This window comes from Trachypithecus francoisi, unplaced genomic scaffold (genome assembly GCF_009764315.1).
Source record: "Trachypithecus francoisi isolate TF-2019V2 unplaced genomic scaffold, Tfra_2.0 Lachesis_group6, whole genome shotgun sequence".
NCBI lineage: Eukaryota > Metazoa > Chordata > Mammalia > Primates > Cercopithecidae > Trachypithecus > Trachypithecus francoisi.
The window spans coordinates 117,024,382-117,047,188 of record NW_022681471.1 but is presented as its reverse complement, the minus strand read 5'-3'; the positions used below and the strand labels follow the sequence as shown (position 1 = coordinate 117,047,188).

At 40.1% G+C, this 22,807-nt stretch overlaps 1 protein-coding gene across 1 annotated transcript in view; it reads right to left on the bottom strand.

Moving 5' to 3' along the window:
• BEND2 (BEN domain containing 2) overlaps positions 1–22,807 on the bottom strand; it is a 62,898-nt gene that overhangs the window by 16,531 nt on the left and 23,560 nt on the right. Inside the window, 7 exon segments of the mRNA XM_033200842.1 lie at positions 541–681; positions 10,869–10,976; positions 15,132–15,197; positions 15,200–15,271; positions 22,364–22,365; positions 22,458–22,499; positions 22,501–22,585. Coding sequence (XP_033056733.1) covers positions 541–681; positions 10,869–10,976; positions 15,132–15,197; positions 15,200–15,271; positions 22,364–22,365; positions 22,458–22,499; positions 22,501–22,585 — 516 coding nt within the window.

Genomic DNA, 22,807 nt, shown 5'->3' with positions numbered 1-22,807 from the left:
GCTAGTGGTTTGAGAACAACCAAAATGGCAAAAACCCATCTCTACTAAAAATACACAAACTAGCTGGGTGTAGTGGTGTATGCTTGTAATTCCAGCTACTTGGAGGCTAAGGCAGAAGAATCGCTTGAACCTGGGAGGCGGAGGTTGCAGTGAGTCAAGATCAGGCCCCTGCACTCCAGCCTGGGCAATACAGCAAGACTCCACCTCAAAAAGAAAAAAGACACGTGAATTTTAAAGTCAGAGAAAGCTGGGGCAGAGCTCAAGTCCTACTCACCAGCTCTGTGACCTTGGGGATGGGGATAATAAAAGTGCCAACACCATAGGGTCATTATGGGTATAAGTGGAGAAGAGGCATGTCAATTGTTTAGCACAGTGTCTTGCACGTAATATGCACTCAATAAATGTTAGTCATGGTTCTGAATATCACCTAAAACCTGTCCTCAAAACAGGAAACACACAGCTTTCACTGTCTTGCATCAAGTAAGTGAAAGAATGTAGCTCAAATAGTGCCACTTATAATGTGTGTCATTTCAAACTCACCATACTTGGAAGGGAAACAGACAGATGATGAGGAAGAATCCTGGCCACTGTCACTGTTCAATAAAGTTGAGCGATTCATTGTGTCGAGGCTGTTGTCCGTGTTGGTGTCTACTTTTACCAAAATGCTCAGAGGTAACAGTGCTGAAAGAAAAGAACTCTCAACTGACAATTCTATATCCAGCAAAACTGTTTTTCAGGTACAGAGGGGAAATACACTCTCAGACAAAAGAAAACTAAAAATATTTGTTGCCAGCAGACCTATTCTTTTTTTTTTTTAGACTCTGTTGCCCAGGCTGCAGTGCAATGGCATGATCTTGGCTTACTACAACTTCCGCCCACTGGGTTCAAGCAATTCTCATGCCTCGGCCTTCCGAGTAGCTGGAATTACAGGCACCCACCACCACACCTGGCTAATTTTTGTATTTTTAATAGACACGGGGTTTTGCCATGTTGGCCAGGCTGGTCTTGAACTCCTGACCTCAAGTGATCTGCCTGCCTCAGCCTCCCAAAGTGCTGGAGACCTACTCTTAAAGAATGGCTAAAAGAAGATCTTTAAACATAAAGGTTATGATGATAGAAGGAACAGTGGCACATCAGAAAGGAAGAAAGAATAGAAAGATGCATGTGGAGAAATGGAACAGCCACACTGGAAAACAATTACTACATTTGTAATTATAATTACTATTATTGTAATTATTATTATAATTTAAAATGTAGTAATTAATTGCAGGGTTTTCTTAGCGTTAAGCACCTAGAGTGAAATTGCTGGAAATTTCACTGTTAGGTATTTATCACAGAGAAATAAGAGCTCATGTTGACACAAAAACCTTCACATGAGTATCCTCAGCAGCTTTGTGATAGCCAAAACCTGAAAACAACCCAAGTGTCCTTCAATAGGTGAATGGTTAAAGAAACTGTGGTAAATCCATACCACAGAATACTATTCAGCAATAAAAATGAAAAAGAGAAAGAGCAGAAAAACGGGCGATACAAAACCATCATGAGTTCTCTAAATCATATGAAATGACTGAAACAAAAGTGAAAACACCATCTGATACCTATGACAATGATATTTAAAGGTGGGGAGAAAAAGAAACCTAAGTGGAATTAAAGTTTCAACACTTCATTCTAAGTGGTAAAATGCTGATTCCAACAGGCAGTGATAAGTCACATATGTATACAGTAACACTCAGAGCAACCACTAGGAAAACTGCACAAAGCAATATACTCAAAAACAAACAAATCAAGATGGAATGCTTAAAATGTTCAAGTAACTCACAGGAAGGCAAGAAAAAGAAAAGGAGAATGAGAAACAGAAAATAAACAGAAAAATAACAAAATGGAAGGCTTAAACCCTGTATCAATAATTACGTTAAATGCCAATGATCTAAACATACCAATTAAGTGGCAGCAATTGACAAAGTAGATAAAAAACAAGACCCTCAATTGCCAGATAGTGTAAATGAAAACAAAAAAGAAAAACAAGACCCCACCTGCACGCTCTTTATTAGAAACTCTAAAATTCAACAACATAAGTAGGTTAAAAGTTAAAGAATGAAAAATTACCATGTGATACGGTTTGGATTTGTATCCCTGCCTAAACTTCATGTCAAATTGGAGGACGGGCCTGCTCGGAAGTGACTGGATAATGTGGGCAGATTTCCCCCTTGCTGTTCTCATGAGAGTGAGTGAGTTCTCACAAGATCTGATGATTTAAAAGTGTGTGGCACTTCCCCCTCTGCTCTCTCCTGCCACCATGTGAAGAAGGTGCTTGCTTCCCCTTCACCTTCTGCCATAACTTTAAGTTTCCTGAGATCTCCCAGTCATGCTTCCTGTTAAGGCTATGGAACTGTGAGTCAATTAAATATCTTTTCTTCGTAAATTACCCAGTCTCAGTACTTCTTTATAGCAGTACGAAAATGGACTAATGCACCACGCAAATATTAATCCAAAAAAAAAAGAAAGCAGAGTGGCTATATTGATATCAGATGAAATAAACAGACTTCAGAGCAAAGAAAGTTACCAGAGACAAATAAGAACACTACATAACAATAAAAGGGTTAACCCCCAGGAAAATATAATGATCCTCAATATGTTCACACCAATCAAAAGGGTCTCAAAATATATAAAGCAAAAACTGAAAGAGTAGAAAGGCAAAATAGACAAACCCACAGTTATATTGAGGACCTCAACACCCACCTCTCAGCAACTGACAGAACAACCAGACAGAGGCCAGGCACGGGGGGCTCATGCCTGTAATGCCAGCACTTTGGGAGGCTGAGATGGGCAGATTACCTGGAGGTCAGGAGTTAGGGACCAGCCTGGCCAACATGGTGAAACCCCGTCTCTACTAAAAATACAAAAATTAGCCAGGCATGGTGGCACATGCCTATAGTTCCAGTTACTCAGGAGGCTGAGGCCCAAGAATCGCTTGAACCCAGGAGGCAGGGGTTGCAGTGAGCCAAGATCACGCCACTGCACTCCAGCCTGTGACAGAGCGAGACTCTGTCAAAAAAAAAAAAAAAAAAAAAAAAAAGAACAACCAGACAGAACATCAGCAAGGACAGAGAAGACTGAGTAACACACACAACCAACAGGATTTTCATTATAGAACATTCCATCTAATAAAAGCAGAATACACATTTTTTTTAAATGCCTATGAAACATTCACCAAGACAGACCACATCCTGAGCCAGAGGAAAAAACCTCAATAAATCTAAAAGAATTGAAATCATATAGAGTATATTTTCTGACCACAGTGGAACCAAACTAGAAATCAATAACAGACAAGAGAAAAATCTACAAACACTTGGAAATTAAACAGCAAACTCCTAAATAATCCACATGTCAAAGAGAATTCTCCAAGGAAATTTAAAAATACACAGGACACAGCTCGGGAGCAAGATAGCTAAATAGAAGTCTCCACCGATTGTTCTACCCACAAGAACATCAAATTTAACAACTATCTACACAAAAAAAGCACCTTATAAGAAATCCAAAATCAGCTTAGGTCCCAGCTCAGCCACAGTGGGGTAGGGTACCAAGTGGGCTCTTGGGGTCCCTGATTCCAGGCCTTGGCTCTTAGATGGCATTTCTGGGCCTACCCTGGGCCAGAGGGAAGCCCACTGCCCTGAAGAGTGAGTCCCAGGCCTGGCAGCATTCACCATAAGCTGAGTGAACAGCAGCGGTGGCCTGGCGGTACCCTCTGTGGGCCTGTGGCAGTGGTGGCCACAAGGAGAGACTTCTCTGCTTGTAGAAATAGGAGGGAAGAGTGGGAAGGACTTTGTCTTGTGGCTTGGGTGCCAGCTCAGCCACAGTAGAATAGAGCACCAGGTAGATTCCTGAGGTCTCCAGCTCCAGGCCCCGGTTTCTGATTGGCATCTCTGGACCTGCCCAGGGCTGAAGAGAACTCACCGCCCTGAAGGGAAGGACACAAGCCTGGCTGGCTTCACCACCTACTGATTGTAGAGGCCGAGGGTCTTGAGCAAACACACGCTGTAGCCAGGTAGTGGTTACAGCGAGCCTTGGGCAAGACTCAGGGTTCTGCTGGCTTCAGGTCTGACCCAGCACAGTCCCAGTGGTGTTGGCCACAGGGGTGTTTGTGTCACCCCTCCCCCAGCTCCAGGCAGCTCACCACAGAGACAGACTCCTTTGTTTGGAAGAACGTAAGGGAAGAGGCCAGGCGCAGTGGCTCATTCCTATAATCCCAGCACTTTGGGAGGCTGAGGCGGGCAGATCACCTGAGGTCAGGAGTTCCAGACCAGCCTGGCCACCATGGTGAAACCCTGCCTCTACTAAAAATACAAAATTAGCTAGGCATGGTGATGCACACCTGTAATCCCAGCTACTCGGGAGGCTGAGGCAAGAGAATCGCTTGAACCCGGGAGGTGGAGACTGCAGTGAGCTGAGATTGTGCCACTGCACTCCAGCCTGGGCAACAGAGTGAGACTCCATCTCAAAAAAAGAACAAGAGTCTCTGCCTGGTAATCCAGAGAATTCTTCTGGATCTTAACCAAGATCACCAAGACGGCACCTCTACAAGTCTTCAAGAGCCACTGCATTACTGGGCTTGGGGTGCCCCCGATACAGATATGGCTTCAGTGACCAAAAACTTAGATCACAACACCCAAGTCCCTTCGAATATCTGGAAAGCCTTTCCAAGAAGGATGGCACAAGTAAGCCCAGACTGCAAAGACAACAATAAATATCTAACTCTTCAATGCCCAGACAGATGAACATCCACAAGCATCAACTCCATCCAGGAAGACATGACCTCACCAAACGAATGAAATAAGGCACCAGACCAATCCCAGAGAAACAGAGATATCCGGCCTTTCCAACACAGAATTCCAAATAGCTGTTTTAAGGAAACTCAAAGAAATTTAAGATAACACGAAGAAGGAATTCATAATTCTATCAGATAAGTTTAACAAAGAGATTGAAATAAAAAGTATCAAGCAGAAATTCTGGACTTGAAAAATGCGGTCGACATACTGAAGAATGCATCAGGGTCTCTTAATAGAAGAACTGATCAAGCAGAAGAAAGAATTAGTGAGCTTGAAGACAGGCTATTTGAAATACAAAAAAGACAAAAGAAAAAAGAATGAAGCATGTCCACAAGATCTAGAAAACAGCCTCAAAAGGCAAATCTAAGAGTTATTGGCCTTAAAGAGGACATCAAGAGAAAGATGGGGTAGAAAGTTTATTCAAAAAAATTTGCTAAGCGCAGTGGCTCATGCCTGCAATCCTAGCACTTTGGGAGGCCAAAGCAGGCAGACTGCCTGAGCTCAGGAGTTCAAGATTAGCCTGGGCAACATGATGAACCCCATTTCTACTAAAAATACAAAAAATTAGCCAGGCATGGTGGCATATGCCTGTAATCTCAGCTACTTAGGAGGCTGAGGCACGAGAATCACTTGAACCCGGGAAGTGGAGGTTGCAGTGAGCTGAGATCACACCACTGCACTCCAGCCTAGGTGACAGAGCAAGACTCTGTCTCAAAAATAATAATAATAACAGACAACTTTCCAAACTTAGAGAAAGAATATCCAGGTACAAGTTTATAGAATAGCAAGCAGATTTCACCTGAAGAAGACTACCTCAAGATATTTAACAATCAAACTCTCAAAGGTCAAGGATTACAAAAAGATCCTAAAAGCAGTAAGAGAAAAGAAACAAACAACATACAAAGACCTCTAATATGACGGGCAGCAGACTTTTCAGTGGAAATCTTACAGACCAGGAGAGAGTTTCACGACATATTTAAAGTGCTGAAGGAAAAAAAATTTATCCTAGAATAGTATATCCGGTGAAAACATCCTTCAAGCATGACAGAGAAATAAAGACTTTCCCAGACAAACAAAAGCTGACAGATTTCATCAACAGCAGATCTATAATATAAGAAATGCTAAAGAGAGTTCTTCAATCTGAAAGAAAAAGACATTAATTACCAATAATTAATTATCTGAAGTATATAAACTTACTAGTAATAACAACACACAGAGTATTATAACACTGCAATTGTGCTGTGTAAAATACTCTTAAGTAGAAAGACTAAATGATGACCCAATCAAAAATAATAATTACAACACTTTTCAAGACATAGACAGTACAGGCCGGGTGCAGTGGTTGACACCTGTAATCCCAGCACTTTGGGAGGCCGAGACGGGCAGATCACCTGAAGTCAGGAGTTTGAGATCAGCCTGCCCAACATGGTGAAACCCCGACTCTACTAAAAATACAACAAGTAGCCGGGCATGGTGGCGGATGCCAGTAATCCCTGCTACTCAGGAGGCTGGGGCAGGAGAACTGCTTGAACCCGGGAGGCAGAGGCTGCAGTGAGCCAAGATCACCCCATTGCACTCCAGCCTGGGTGAAAAGAGGGAAACTCCATCGGAAAAAAAAAAAAAAGACATAGTACAATAAGACATACAGAGAAAACAAAAAGTTAAAAAGGGAAATTAAGTTAAAGTGTAGTTTTCATTAGTTTTCTTTTTGCTTGTTGGCTGGTTTATGCAATCAGTGTTAAGTTGTCATTAGTTTAAAATAATGGGTTATAAGAGTATTTGCAAACCTCATGGTAACCTCAAAGCAAAAAACATACGATGAGGCTGGGCATGGTGGTTCATGCCCATAATTCCAGCACTTTGGGAGGCCAAGGTGGGAGGATCACTTGAGCCTAGGAGTTCAAGAAAAGTTCAGCCTGGGAAACATGACAAAACCCCATCACTACAAGAAATACAAAAAGTTATCTGGGTGTGGTGGAACATGCCTGTAGTCCAAGCTACTTTGGAGGCTGAGGTGGGGAGATCTCTTGAGCCTGGGAAGTCAAGGGTACAGTGAGTCAAGATCGTGCCACTGCACTCCAGCCTGGGCAACAGAGCAAGACTCTGTCTGGAAAAAAAAAAAAAGATACAATGGAGACACAAAAAAATAGAACAAGAAATTAAACCATGCCACCAGAAAAAAGTTACCTTCACTAAAAGGAAGACAGGAAGGAAGGAAAGAAGGAAGGAAGAGAAGACCAAAAAAACAACCAGAGAACAAATAACAAAATGGCAGGAAAAAGTCTCAACTTACCAATAAAAAAAATTAAATGTAAATGGACTAAACTCTCCAGTCAAAAGATAGAGTGGCCGAATGGATAAGAAAAGCAAGAAACAATGATCTGTTGTGTACAAGAAGCACACTTCACCTGTAAAGATATGCTGAAAATAAAGGGATGGAAAAAGATATTCCATGCCAATGGAAACCAAAAAAGAGTAGGAGTAGCTGTACTTATATCAAACAAAATAGATTTCAAGACAAAAAGCTGTAAGAAGAGACAAAGGAGACCATTACATAATGATTAAGTGGTCAATTCAGCAAAAGGATACAACAATTGTAAATCTCCATGCACCCAACACTGGTGCACCCACATATATAAAGCAAATATTATTAGAGCTAAAGAGAGAGATAGGCCACAATACAGTAATAGCTGGAGACTTCAACACCTCACTTTCAGCACTGGACAGATCATTCAGCCAGAATATCAACAAAGAAATATCAGATTTAATCTATACTATAGACCAATGGATCTAATAGCTATGAACATTTCACAGATATATATAATGTATATTCTGCAGGTGTTCTAAATACCTATTAATATTTCTCCTCAGCACATGAATCACTCTCAAGGATTGACCATATGTGTCACAAAATAAGTCTGAAAATATTCAAAAGAATTGAAAAATTACTCAATTCAAGCATCTTCTCTGACTACAATGGATAAAGTCAGAAATCAGTAATGGAGAATTGGGAAACTATACATGAAAATTAAATAATATGTTCTTAAATGATCAGTGGTCAATGGTAAATGAATGGTCAATGAAGAAATTAAGAAGGAAATTGAAAAAAAAATCCTGAAACAAATGGTAATGGAAACACAGCATACCAAAACCTATGGGATAGAGCAAAAGCAGTACTAAGAGAGAAATTTATAGCTAAAAGCGCCTACATCAAAAAAGAAGAAAAACTTCAAATAAATAACGTAATGATGTATCTTAAAGAACTAGGGAAGGAAGAGCAAACCATGCCCAGAATTAGTAGAAGAAAATAATAATAAAGATCAGAGCAGAAGCAAAATAATTTAAAATGAAGAAAACAATACAAAAGATTAAATGAAAGAAAAAGTTGCTTTTCTGAAAAGACATATAAATTGGCAAACCTTTAAGCCAGACTAACTAAGAAAGAGACAAGATCCAAATAAATAAAACCAGAGATTTAAAAGAGACATACAACTGATACCGCAGAAATTCAAAGGATCATTAGCGGCTACCATGAGCAACCGCATGCCAACAAACTGGAAAATCTAGAGGAAATGTATAAATTCTTAGACCATACACCTATCAAGTTTGAACCATGAAGGAATTCAAAACCTGAACAGATAAATAACAAGTAATGAGACTGAAGCCATAACAGAATTCTCCCAGTAAAAAAGCTCAAGACCCAATGGCTTCACTGCTGAATTCTACCAAATATTTAGAGAATTAATACCAATCCTACTCAAACTATTCCCAAAATAGAGGAGGAAGGAATACTTCAAACTCATTGTACAAGGTCAGTATTACCCTGATACCAAAGCTAGACAAAGACACATCAAAAAAAGAAAACCACAGGCCAATATCTCTGATAAATACCAATGCAAAAACCCTCAACAAAATACTAGGAAACAGAATTCAACAATACATTAAAAAGATCAGCCAGGTGCAGTGGCTCATGCCTGTAATCCTAGCACTTTGGGAGGCCAAGGCAGGGGATCACGAGGTCAGGAGTTCGAGGCCAGCCTGGCCAGCATGGTGAAACCCCATCTCTACTAAAAATACAAAAAAATGGCCAGGCATGGTGGCGCACGCCTGTAGTCGCAGTTACTCAAGAGGCTGAGGCAGAAGAATTACCTGAACCCGGCAGGCAGAGGTCGCAGTGGGCCAAGATTGTGCCACCGCACTCCAGCCTGGGTGACAGAAAGAGACTCCGTCTCAAAAATAAAAATAAAAAATCATTCAGGGATGGCCATGGGGTCTCATGCCTACAATCCTAGTACTTTGGGAGGCCGAGGCCGGAAGACTGCTTGAGCCCAGGAGATTGAGACCAGCCTAGGCAATATAGCAAGACTTTGTCTCTACAAAAAAATTTAAAAATTAGCCAGGCATGGTTGTTCATCCCTGTAGTCCCAGCTACTTGGGAGGCTGAGTTGGGAGGATCATTTGAGCCTGGGGGTGTCAAGGTGGCAGTGAGCCATGATCATGTCACTGCACTCCAGTCTGGGTAACAGAGACTGTCTCAAAAAGATCATTCATCATGACCAAATGGGATTGATCCCAGGGAGTCAAGGATGGTTCAACATACACAAATCAATCAATGTGATACATCATGTGAACATAATGAAGAACAAAAATTGTATGATCATTTCAATTAAGTAACTCTCAAAATGTAAGCATATAAAAGCAAACATTACTGTAAGACAAGAATAGATATTTCAAAGAAGAGGATATGCAGATAGAAAATTAGCACATGAAGAGCCGTACATCATTTCGAAAGGCCAATGCATATTAAACCCTCAATGAAATATTACCATATACCTATCAGAATGGCTAAGCGGTGGGCAGATCATGAGGTCAGGAGATTGAAACCATCCTCGCTAGTGAAACCCCGTCTCTACTTAAAAATACAAAAAATTAGCCAGGCATGGTGGCATATGCCTATAGTCCCAGCTACTCGGGAGGCTGAGGCAGGAGAATCGCTTGAACCCAGAAGACAGAGGTTGCATGAGCCGAGATCGCACCACTGCACTCCAGCCTGGGTGACAGAGCGAGACTCCATCTCAAAAAAAAAAAAAAAGCAAACATACCAAATGTTGGTAAGAATGCAGAGAAACTGAATCACTCATACACTGCTGATGGAATGTAAAATGGCACAGCCACTCTGGAAATAGTTGACAGTTTCTTATTAAACTATACATGCAATTACTATACCACCCAGCAGTTAATTGCACTCGGGCATTTATCACAGAAAAATGAAAAACATTATGTTCACACAAAACCTGTACTCTGGTTCTCATAGCTGCTTTACTTGTAACAGCCAAAAACAACAATCTAGATGTCCTTCAGTGGGTGACAAGCCATGATAAATCCATACCATGAAATGGTACTCAGCAATAAAAAGGAAGACATTTCTGATATACACAAAAACTTGTATGAATCTCCAGGGAATTATGCTATGTGGGAAAATGCAATCTCAAAAGGTTAAATGGTATATCAGTCCATTTATCAATCCAATGGTGTATCAGTCCATTCTTACAATGACAAAATTATAAAAAGGGAAAACATACTAGTAGTTGTATGGGATAAAGATGAGGCCAGGGAGGGAATGACATGAAGGAGTAGATATGGTTATAAAAAGTCAGTAAGAGAGTTCCTGGAAGTCATGGGACAGTTCTGTTATTATGACTAGATACAGTTAGGTTTATTTATGAGTGAACGCAGATGTCATAAAATTCCAGACAACTGGATACTCTCTTATTCTCTCTCTCTCTCTCTCTCTCTCTGACACACACACACACACACACACACACACACACTCACACACATACAAATGAATACATGAAAAGCCGAGGACATCTGAATAGATTTGGTGATTGTATCAACGTCAAAACCCTAGTTGTGATATTTTACTATATTTTTGTAAAACAGTACTATTGGGGAAACTGGGTAAAGGTACACAAGATCTCTCTGTATTCTTTCAATCCAGATTAAAGAGTGCTACTTATAACATATATCGTTCAAACTCACCAAAACTGGGTGTGAGGCAGGCAGATGCTGAAGCATCATCTTGGTCACAGCTATTTTTCATTACAGTTGAGTAACTCATTGTCCCAGAATTCATTTGTGGGCCAGATTCTGTTTTGAACAACATTTCAATATGTAAAACATTTTCTAGTGCTGAAAGACAAGAAATCTCAACCATGTTTTTTATATCAGGAGAAACTATCCTTCAGGAATAAAAGAAAAACAAAGACATTCTCAGACGAAGAAAAACTTTAAAAAGTGGTCACTGGCTGACTTACCCTTAAAGGACAACTAAACGAAGATCTTCAAACTGAAAGGATATGATTAAGGAAGGAATCTTGCAGCATCAGGAAGGAGAACGAACCACACAAAGAGCAGAAATATGGGCATGGAGAAACTAGGTCACTCACACGTTGCTGGTGGGGGTAGAAAATGGTATAGACACTCTGGAAAACAACTTGGCAGTATTTTATAAAACTAAACACACCATTACCATAGGACCCAGCAACTGCACTCTTGGGCAGTATCTCAGAGAAATGAAAACTTGTGTTCACACAAAACCTATATGGTGTATGAGTGTTCATAGCAGCTTTACTTCTAATAGCCAAAACCAGGAAACAATCTAGATGTCTTTCAATACCTGAAAAGATAAACAAACCACGGCACATCTACACCATGGAATAGTACTCAGCAACAAAAAAGAAGGAACCATTTGGGGGCTTGCCTGTGGTAGAGGATACATGAACCTAATTAGACATATGATAAAAACTGAACTAAAACACATACATACACATGCACACAAATAAATACAAGTAAACTGGGGACATCTCAATAATATCTGCAGAAGGTATCACGTCAACATCCTGTTTGTGATAATTTCTTATAGTTTTGCAAGATGTTACTTTTGGGGAAAAGTGGTAATGGAAACAGATTTCTCTGTATTATTTATTATAACTGCATGTGTAGCTAAATTTTTCTGAAAATAAAAACTTTAATTAGAAAAAGCTACCAATATCTTGCACTACGGATGCTAATCAATCTAGATTAAATAGTGCTACATATAGCAAGTATCATTTCAAACTCACTGAAATTGCAAGGGACGCTGTGATATATAATGAGGAAACATTCTGGCGACTGTTGTTTTCTAATAAAGGTCGGTAATTTGTTTTCACAGACCTCTTTACTGAGCTGGTTCGTGCTTTTCCCAATGTTTCTATAAATAAAATATTTCAAATATTGAAAGACAATAAATCTCAATCATGAATTCTACATCAGGCAAAAGTATCCTTCAAATATAGAGAAGATAAAGACATTCTCACATGAGGGAAAACTAAAGTGTTTGTCACTAGCTGACATACACTTAAGAATGGCTAAAGGAAAATCTTCAAACAGAAAGAATGATGAAAAAGCAATCTTGGAGCATCAAAAATGAAGAAAAAACAATGAAAGCAGGGGAAATATGCATGTGGAGAAACCGGATCATTCATACGTAATTGGGGAGAATGTAAAATGATACAGTCTCTCTGGAACACCATTTGGCAGTTTCTTATAAAACTAAACATGCAATTACTATACAACCAAGCCTTTTCACTCTTGGACATTTATCCAAGAGAAATCAAAACTTATGTTTATACAAAAATCTGTACATCAGTGGCCATCGCAACTTTACTTGCAACAGTCAAAACTAGAAACAGCCGCGATATCTTCCAATGGATGAATGAATAAGCCAACTGTGAAACATCCATACCATGGAATAGTGTCCACAATAAAAAATAAGGACCACTCATACATCCAGCCGATCAGATGAATATTCGGGGAATTATGTACTGAGGCAGGTGTGGTTATAAAAGAGCAAGATGGGCCGGGCGTGGTGGCTCACGCCTGTAATCCCAGCACTTTAGGAGGCCAAGGCAGGTGGATCACTTGGTGCCAGGAGTTGGAGGCAAGCCTGGGCAACATGGTGAAATCCCATCTCTACAAAACTATTAAAAAAAAAAAAAAAAAAACAGCCAGAGTTGGGTGCAGTGGCTCATGCCTGTAATCCCAGCACTTTGGGATGCCGAAGCAGGCAGATCACTTGAGGCCAGGAGTTCAAGACCAGCCTGGCCAACACAGTGAAACCCTGTCTCTACCAAAAAATACAAAAACTAGCTTGGTGTGGTGGCACATGCCTGTAACCCCAGGAACTTGGGAGGCTGAGGCACGAGAATCGCTTGAACCCAGGAGGCGGAGGTTGCAGTGAGTTGAGACTGTACCATTGCACTCCAGCCTGGGCAACAGATGGAGATTTTTGAGACTCTGTCTCAAAAGAAAAGAAAAGAAAAGAGAAAAGAAAAGAAGAAAAAAGAAAGAGTAAAATGAGGCATCTTGGTAATCATGGAAATGTGTATCTTGATCATGGCAATGGGATCAAACCTACTCATGTGACAAACTAGGTAGAACTAAATGCACACAACCATTTAACACAATTAAGTGGGAGATCTCAATAAGATGTGTGGATAATATCATTGTCAATATTCTGGTTGTGATGTTCTGTACAGTTTTGCAAGATGTTATTGTTGGGAGGAATAGGTAAAGTGGAAGGGGTATTTCTCTGCATTATTTCTTACAACTACCTGTATATCTTAAATGGCCACAAAATTAAAAGTTTAGTTTAAAAAACTACCGCTAGTTTTACATTAAGGACTTTGATGGATGTAGATTAAACAGTGCTACTAATAACATGTATAATTTCAAACTCACCAAACTTGGGAGGAATGGAGAGCGATAAAGAGGTATTACCTTGGCTATGGCCCCTTCCTGATGAAGTTGGGTAATTCACTGTCTGAGTATTGTTTTTTACGTTAGTTCCTGCTGTTTCTGGCATTTCTGTAACTTTTTCAAGTACTGAAAGAAAAGAACTCTCAACTATGAATTTTATACTGGGTGAAACTGTCCTTCAGGAAAGAAGGGAAAATAAAAACATCCTCACAAAACGGAAAATTAAAGGAATTTATCCCTCGCAGATTTACCCTTTAAAAATGGCTATAGGAAAACCTTCAACAGAAAAGATACTACAACAGAAGAAATCTTGGAGTATCTGGAAAGAAGAAAGAATATGGAAAGATCAGAATACAGATATGGAGAAACTGGATCACTCATACATTGCTGTTGGAAATAACATAGTACAGCCTCTCTGGGAAACTGTTGGGCAGTTTCTTATAAAACTAAACATGCTAGTACCATACGACTCAGCAACTGTTGTCTTGGTATTCATGACAGAGAAATGAAAACTTATATTTACCCAAAAACCAGTACACAGTACATGAATGTTCAAAGTGGCTTTACTTGTAATATCCAAAAATTGAAAGAAAAAACCAGCTGTCTTTCAATAGATGAATGGTTTAATAAAAAAAAAACTGTTCCTATCTGTACCATGGAAAGGAAGGAACTATTCATCAATAGAAAGAAAGAAACTGCTGAGAAATGAAAACTTACATTTATACAAAAATGTGTACATGAAGATTCATAGCAGCTTTACACACAGTAGACAAAAAATAAAAATAAAAATAAAACACAAAACCCATCAGACGTCCCTCAGCAGGTGAATGGTTGAACAAAACATAGTATATCCAGACATGCATACTATTCAGCAATAGGAATAAACTATTAATAGAAAAAACAACCTGGACGAGTCTCTAGGAAATTAAGCTGAGTGAAAAAAACCCAATTCCAAATATGATTCCACTTATATAACAATTGAAAGAGACAAAATTATAGAGGTAGAGAAGAGATCAGTGGAAGCCAGGTGTTAGGAATGGGTCATGAGGTGTTATGGAAGGGTGACCTGAGAGAGTTGGTGTGGTTATCAAAGGCAACACAACAGCGCCTCGTGCTGATGGAAATGATCTCTACCTTGACTGTGGTGGTGGGCACACAAACCTACTTGTGGAATAAAGCTGCATAGTACTAAACACACACACACACACACACACAAATAAATACAAGTAAAATGGGACATCTCTATAAGATCTGTGGCTTGTATAAATGTGAATATCCTGGGTTGTAATATTTCTGTTGTATTTTTGCTAAATGTAATTATTGGGGGAAATTAGGTAAGGGTAGTCAGGATTTTTTTGTCTTATTTCTTATACCTGTGTATGATTTCTGAACTATCTCAATATGAAAAGTTTACTTTGTAAAAAGCTATCACTAAGAATTAATATTAAGAATGTTGATGAATCTAGATGATAGGGCTGCTTGTGATATCCATTATTTCAAACTCACCAAAATTAGAAGTGATGGGAAGATTTGAAGACGCTGGATTTGGGGCACTCGTATTTCCCAATAAAGAGGGTAATACACTGTCTGAGAGTTATTTTCCATGCTGGTTTCTGTTGTTCCTGGCATTTCAATAAGTATATTTTCTCAGCTACTGTCAAGAAGCAATGCTCAATCATAAATTCTACATGAGGCAAAACTATCCTTCTGGAAAAAAGGTAAAGACATTTCTCAAACAAAAGAAAACTAAAAGAATTTGTTCCTAGCCGACTTATCCATATGAAATCTCCAGGCCTGGTGCAGTGTCTCACGCCTACAATCCCAAAACTTTGGGAGGCAGAGACAAATGGATTGCCTGAGCCCAGAATTCAAGACCAGCCTGGATAACATGAGACCCCACCTCTACAAAAAAAAAAAAATTAAAAATTAGCCAGGAGTGATAGCAAGTACCTGTAGTCCTAGCTGAGTCAGGAGGCTGAGGGAGCATCACCGAGCCCGGGAGGTGGAGGCTGCAGTGAGCCATGATCGCACCACTGCACTCCAGCCTGGATGACAGAGTGAAAAGAAAGAAAGAAAAGAAAGAGAAGAGAAGAGAAGGAAAGGAAAGGAAAGGAAGAAGAAAGAGAGAGAGAAAGAGAGAGGAAGGAAGGACGGAGGGAAGGAAGGAAGGGAGGGAGGAGGGGGAGGGAGGAGGGAGGGAGGGAAGGAAATGTTAAAACAGCAGGGATATGATGAAAGGAATCCTGAGCATCAGGAAGGAAGAAAGACTAATAGAAGACCAGAAATATAGGCCGGTGCAGTGGCTCCACCTGTAATCCCAACACTTTGGGAGCCCGAGGTGGGTGGATCCCCTGAGGTCAGGAGTTCAAGACCAGCCTAGCAACATGGCAAAACCCCCATTCTACTAAAAATACAACATTCGCTGGGTATGGTGGTGAGTGCCTGTAATCCCAGCTACTTGGGAGGCTGAGGCAGGAGAACTGCTTGAACTTGGGAGGTTGAGGTTGCAGTAAGCCGAGATCACACCATTGCACTCCAGCCTGGACGACAGAGTAAGACTCTGTCTCAATAAAAAAAAAAAAAAAGAAAGGAAGGAGAGAAAAAAGAAAGGTAGAAATATAAATATGGAGAAACTGGATCACCCATATAAGTAAAGCCGTTCTGGAAAAATGTTTGGCAGTTTCTTATAAAACTAAACATGCTAGTACCATAAGACCCAGCAATTGTGCTCTTGACATTCATGACAGAGAAATGAAAACTTATATTTATCCAAAAACCATACAGGAATGTTCAGAGCAGTTTAGTCCTAATACCAAAGAGTGGGGAAGGGGGAAATAATGGCGTTCAATTGGTAAATGGTTAAAAACAACTACTGTATATCCAAATCACGGAAGATTATCAGAAAAAAAAAGAGGAACAGCTGATACACACAACAACCTGTATAAGTGTTTACGGAATCATACTGACTGAAAACAAAACAAAAAAAAACCTACCTGCCATAAGATTCCCTTTATATTACACTCTTAAAGTCACAAAATTATAGAAGCCAGTGTTTGTCAGGAGCTAGGGAACAGTCAATGGGGAAGAAAAGGGTGACCTGAGAGAGGTGGGGGTGGTTATCAAAGATGAGGCAGCCTGGTGGTGATGGAAATGTTCTGTCTTGACTGTGGTGGTGAGAATCAAACCTATTCATGGAAAAAAATTTGCAAAGAAAGAAATACAGATACACCCACAGATTATTATAAGTAAAACTTGGGGTATCTCAGTTATATCTGTGTATTTTATCAATGTCAATATCCTGTTGTGTTAATTTACTATAGTTTTGTAAGATGGTATTGTTGGGAGAAAAGGTAAAGCATAAAGAGGATCATTTCTATTATTTCTTACAAATACATGTGAATCTAAAATTATTTCAAAATAAAAATGGCTGGGCACAGTGGCTCACACCTATAATCCCAGCACTTTGGGAGGCCGAGGAGGGCGGATCACCTAAGGTCAGGAGTTAGAGACCAGTCTGGCCAACATGGTGAAATCCCGCCTCTACTAAAAATACAAAAATTAGATGGGCATAGTGGCGTGCCTTATAGTTCAAGCTACTCAGGAGGCTGAGGCAGGAGAATCTCTTGAACCCAGGAGGCGGAGGTTGCAGTGAGCCGAGACCACACCACTGCACTCCAGCCTGGGTGACAAAGTGAGACTCCATCTCAAAAAAATAAAAATAAAAATTTAATTTTAAAAATGAGCTACAACTAGATTGTATTAAGGATGTTAATCGATCCAGATTCAATAGTGTCACTTGTAATGCAGCATCTGAAACTCACCAAAATTAGGTGTGAGGCCGGCAGATAAAGAGGAAGAACATAGGCCACTGCCATTTCCCAAAGAAATTGGGTAATTCATTGTCTGAGGGTTGCTTTCCAGCCTGGTTTCTGCAATTGTTGACATACCTACAGAAAGAACACTTTTCAAGTGGTTAGGAACTCTCAACCGTGAATTTATACATAGTGAAATTCTCCTTGAGTAATGATATGGTTTGGCTGTGTCCCCACCCAAATCTCACCTTGAATTGTATTTCCCAGAATTCCCACATGCTGTGGGAGGGACCCAGGGGGAGGTAATTGAACCATGGGGGCCAGTCTTTCCCATGCTATTCTCGTGATAGTGAATAAGTTTCATGAGATCTGATGGGCTTATCAAGGGTTTCTGCTTTTGCTTCTTCCTTATTTTTCTCTTGCCACTACCATGTAAGAAGTGCCTTTCACCTCCTGCCATTATTCTGAGGCCTCCCCAGCCATGTGGAACTATAAGTCCAATCAAACCTCTCTTTGTTCTCAGTTTTGGGTACGTCTTTATCAGCAGTGTGAAAACAAACTAATACGAGTAATTAACAGGCAATAAGGACATTCTCACATGAAGGAAAACTAGGATTACTTATCCCGCATAGACTTGCCCTTAAAGAAAGGCCAAAGGAAAATCTTTATGCAGAAAGAATATGATGAAAAAAATGGGTCTTTGGGCATCGAGAAGAAAGAAAGAAGAGAAAGAGCAGAAATATGCATGCAGAGAAATTGGATCACTCAGATGTTACTGGTGAGGAGATAAGATGATACAGCCCCGCCTTTCTGCCCATGGACTCCGCTGAAGAAGCATCACTAAAGTCTCTCTTCTCCCTGCCGTCATGTCTAAGTCAGAGTCTCCTAAAAAGCCCCAACAACTGAGGAAACTCTTCATTGGAGGGTTGAGCTTTGAAACAACCAATGAGAGCCTGTGAAGCCATTCTGAGCAATGGGGAACGCTGATGAACTCTGTGGTAATGAGAGATCCAAACACCAAGTGTTCCAGGGGCCTTGGGTTTGTCACATATGCCACTGTGGAGGAGGTGGATGCAGCCATAAATGCAAGGCCACACAAGATGGATGGAAAAGTTTTGGAACCAAAGAGAGTTGTCTCAAGAGAAGATTCTCAAAGACCAGGTGCCCACTTAACTGTGAAAAAGATATTTGTTGGTGGCATTAAAGAAGACACTGAATGACATCACCCAAGAGATTATTTTGAACAGTATGGAAAAATTGAAGTGATTGAAATCATGACTGACCGAGGCAGTGGCAAGAAAAGGGGTCTTCCCTTTGTAACCTTTGATGACCATGACTCCGTAGATAAGACTGTCATTCAGAAATACCATACTGTGAATGGCCACAACTGTGAAGTTAGGAAAGCCCTGTCAAAGCAAGAGATGGCTAGTACTTCATCCAGCCAAAGAGGTCGAAGTGGTTCTGGAAACTTTGGTGGTGGTCGTGGAGGTGGTTTCGGTGGGAAGGACAACTTTGATCGTGGAGGAAACTTCAGTAGTCATGGTGTCTTTGTGGCAGCCGTGGTGATGGTGGATATGGTAGCAGTGGGGATGGCTATAATGGATTTGGTAATGATGGAAGCAATTTTGGAGGTGGTGGAAGCTACAATGATTTTGGCAATTACAACAGTCTTCAAATTTTGGACCCATGAAGGGAGGAAACGTTGGAGGCAGAAGCTCTGGCCCCTATGGTAGTGGAGGCCAATACTTTGCCAAACCACAAAACCAAGGTGGCTATGGTGGTTCCAGTAGCAGCAGTAGCTATGGCAGTGGCAGAAGATTTTAATTAGGAAACAAAACTTAGCAGGAGAGGAGAGCCAGAGAAGTGACAGGGAAGCTACAGGTGACAACAGATTTGTGAACTGAACCAAGCACAGTGGTGGCAGGGCCTAGCTGTTATGAAGAAGAGATGTTTTAGACAAATACTCACATGTATGGGCAAAAAATTCGAGGGCTGTATTTGTGACTAATTGTATAACAGGTTATTTTAGTTTCTGTTCTGTGGAAAGTATAAAACATTCCAACAGAGAGTTTTAATGTAGATTTTATTTTCTTGCATCCATGCTGTTGATTGCTACATGTAATAGTCTGATCATTACACTGAATAAATGTCTTTTTAAAAAAAGATACAGCCCCTCTAAAAAAAAGCTTAGCATTTTCTTACAAAACTAAATATGGAGTACCATATAACCCAAAATTGCATGCAAACTTGTTTACACAAAAACCAGTACATAAATGTTCATAGAGCTTTACTTGTATTGACCAAAAATAGAAAACACCCCTGATGTCATTCAATGAATAAACAGATAAACAGTTATACATCACTACTATGGAATAGTAATCAACAATAAAAATGGGAGAACTATTGATGCATACAACAATTGGTATGAATCTCGAGAAAATTATGTTTAGTGGAAAAAAGCCATGCTCAAAAGGTTACACAGCATTTAGTTGTATTTAAGTAACAACATTCAAATAATGAAATTCTGGCAAGCAAAGTGAGATTGCTGACTATCAGTAGTTAAGATAGGGCACGATGAGAGAGAAGGGAGATCAGGGGAGGTGGCTGTGGCTATAAAAGAACAATATAAAGGATCCTTGTAGTGATGATGGAAATGTTCTGTATTGTAACTAATAGTGGACATGAAACTGACTCATGATTAAATTTCATAGAACTAAATACACACACACTGATGTGGATTTAATCAATGCCAATATCCTGGTTGCAGGATATAGTTCCTTAAGATGTTATCATTGAGGAAAATGGGTAAAGTACACATGGGATCTCTGTACAGTTTCTTACAACCACATGTGAATTCAAAATTATCTCAAAATAAAAAGGCTAGTTTTTTGGTTTTTTTTTTTTTTTTAAGAGTTATCACTGACTTGCATTCAGGATGTTGATGGAAAATAAACTCTCAGCCACAAATTCTATGCCCAGCAAAACTATCCTTAAAGAATGTAAGGAAGATAAAGACATTTTCAAATGCAGGAAAACTAAAGAAACCTGAAAGAAAGGCTGAAGGAAAGTATTCAAACAGAAAGGAATTGATGAAAAAAGAAAATATAGAGCATCCAGAAGGAAGAACAACAGAAATAACAGAAGTATGAATGTGGAGAAACTGGATCACTCACACATTGCTGGTGGAAATGGAAATGGAAGATAATACAGACTCTCTGGAAAACTATTTGGCAGTTTCTTATAAAACTAAACATGCTAGTACCATAAGGCTTAGCAATTACACTCATGGAATTCATGACAGAGAAATGAAAACTGATATTTACAGAAAAACCTGTTTATGACTGTTCATAGCGGCTTCACTCCTAATATCCAAAAATGGAAAAAAACAAGTTGATGCCTTTTCAATGGGTGAATGGCTAAACGCACTGTGGCATAGCCATACTATGAAATATAAATCAAAAATAAAAAGGAGGGTAGGCTGGGCACGGTGGCTCACGTCTATAATCTCAGCACTTTGGGAGGCAAGGGCAGGCAGACGACTTGAGGTCAGGAGTCTGTGACCAGCCTGGCCAACATGGTGAAACCCTGTCTCTACAAAAACTACAAAAATTAGCTGGGCATGGTGGCACACACTTGTAATCCTAGCTATTCAGGAGGCTGGGGCATGAGAATTGCTTGAATCCAGGAGGCAGAAGTTGCAGTAAGCCAAGATCACGCCACTGCACTCCAGCCTGGGCAACAGAGGAGACTATGTCTTAAAAAAAATAAAAAATAAAAAAAGGAGGAAACTCCTGATACATGCAACAAGCTGGGTGAGTTTTCAGAGAACCATACTGAGTGAAAAACACCAATCCCCAAAATTACATACTGTAACATTCCCTTAATGTAACATTCTTGAAGTGACAAAATTATAAACAGAGAACAGATCAGTAGTTACCAGGTGTTAGGGATGGGGCAGGTTGAAAGGAAGGGATGACATGAGGAAAGTGAATGAGATTATCAAAGGGCAAGACGAGGCATCTTTGCAGTAATAGAAACGTTCTATGTCTTTGCCGGAGGTAGACATTAAAACTACCTGTGATAAAACTGCAAAGAACTAAACAGACAAACACAAATTAATTACAAGTAAACCTGGGGACATCTCAGTAAGATCTGTGGAGTGTATCAATATCAATACCTTGGATGTGATATTTTACTATAGTTTTAAAGATGTTATCCTTTGGAGGAAATGGCTAAATCATAAACAGGTCTCTGCATTATTTCTTACAACTGTGTGTGAATCTAAAATTATCTCAAACTAAAAAGTTTAATTTGAAAAGAGTCACACTAGCTGACACTAAAAATACTGGTGAATCAGGCTGGGCGCTCACGCCTGTAATCCCAGCACTTTGGGAGGCAGAGGCAGGCAGATCACCTGAGGTTGAGAGTTGGAGACCAGCCTGACCAACATGGAGAAACCTCGTCTCTACAAAAAATACAAAAAAAATTAGCCAGGCGTGGTGGTGCATGCCTGTAATCCCAGCTACTCGGTAGGCTGAGGTAGGAGAATCACTTGAACGTGGGAGGCAGAGGTTGCAGTGAGCCAAGATCGTGCTATTGTACTCCAGCCTGGGCAACAAGAACAAAACTCCATCTCAAAAAAAAAAAAAAATAGCTGGCAAATCAAGATTAAATAACGCTATCTGCATATTTCTTATCTATTTATTTATTTATTTACTTTACACAGAGTTTCACTCTTATTGCCCAGGCTGGAGTTAAGTGGCACGATCTCAGCCCACTGCAACCTCCACCTCCAGGTTCAAGTGATTCTCCTGCCTTGGCCTCCTGAGTAGCTGGGATTACAGGTGCCCACCACCACGCCCAGCTAATTTTTTGTATTTTTAGTAGAGATGGGGTTTCACCATGTTGGTCAGGCTGGTCTCAAACTTCTGATGTCAGGTGATCCACCCGCCTCAGTCTCCCAAAGTGCTGGGATTACAGGCATGAGCCACCATGCCCAGCATTATGTATCATTTCAAACTCACCAAAATAGGGGGGGATGAAGACAGATAAGAGGCAGTATTTGGCCACTGTAATTTCCCATTAAAGTTGGGTAATTCACTGTCTCAGTGCTGTTTTTACTGCTGTTTGCTGGTCTTTCTGGCATTTCTATAAATAAGTTTTCAAGAGCTAATACAAGAACTTCACCCACAATTCTATACCAAGCAAAATTATCCTTCAAGAAAGAAAGGGAAACAGACATTCACACACAAGGAAAACCAAAGAATTGTGGCAAGATGGCCGAATAGGAACAGCTCCAGTCTCAACTCCAACGCCCACGCGAGTAACACAGAAGACCGTGATTTCTGCATTTTCAACTGAGGTACTGGG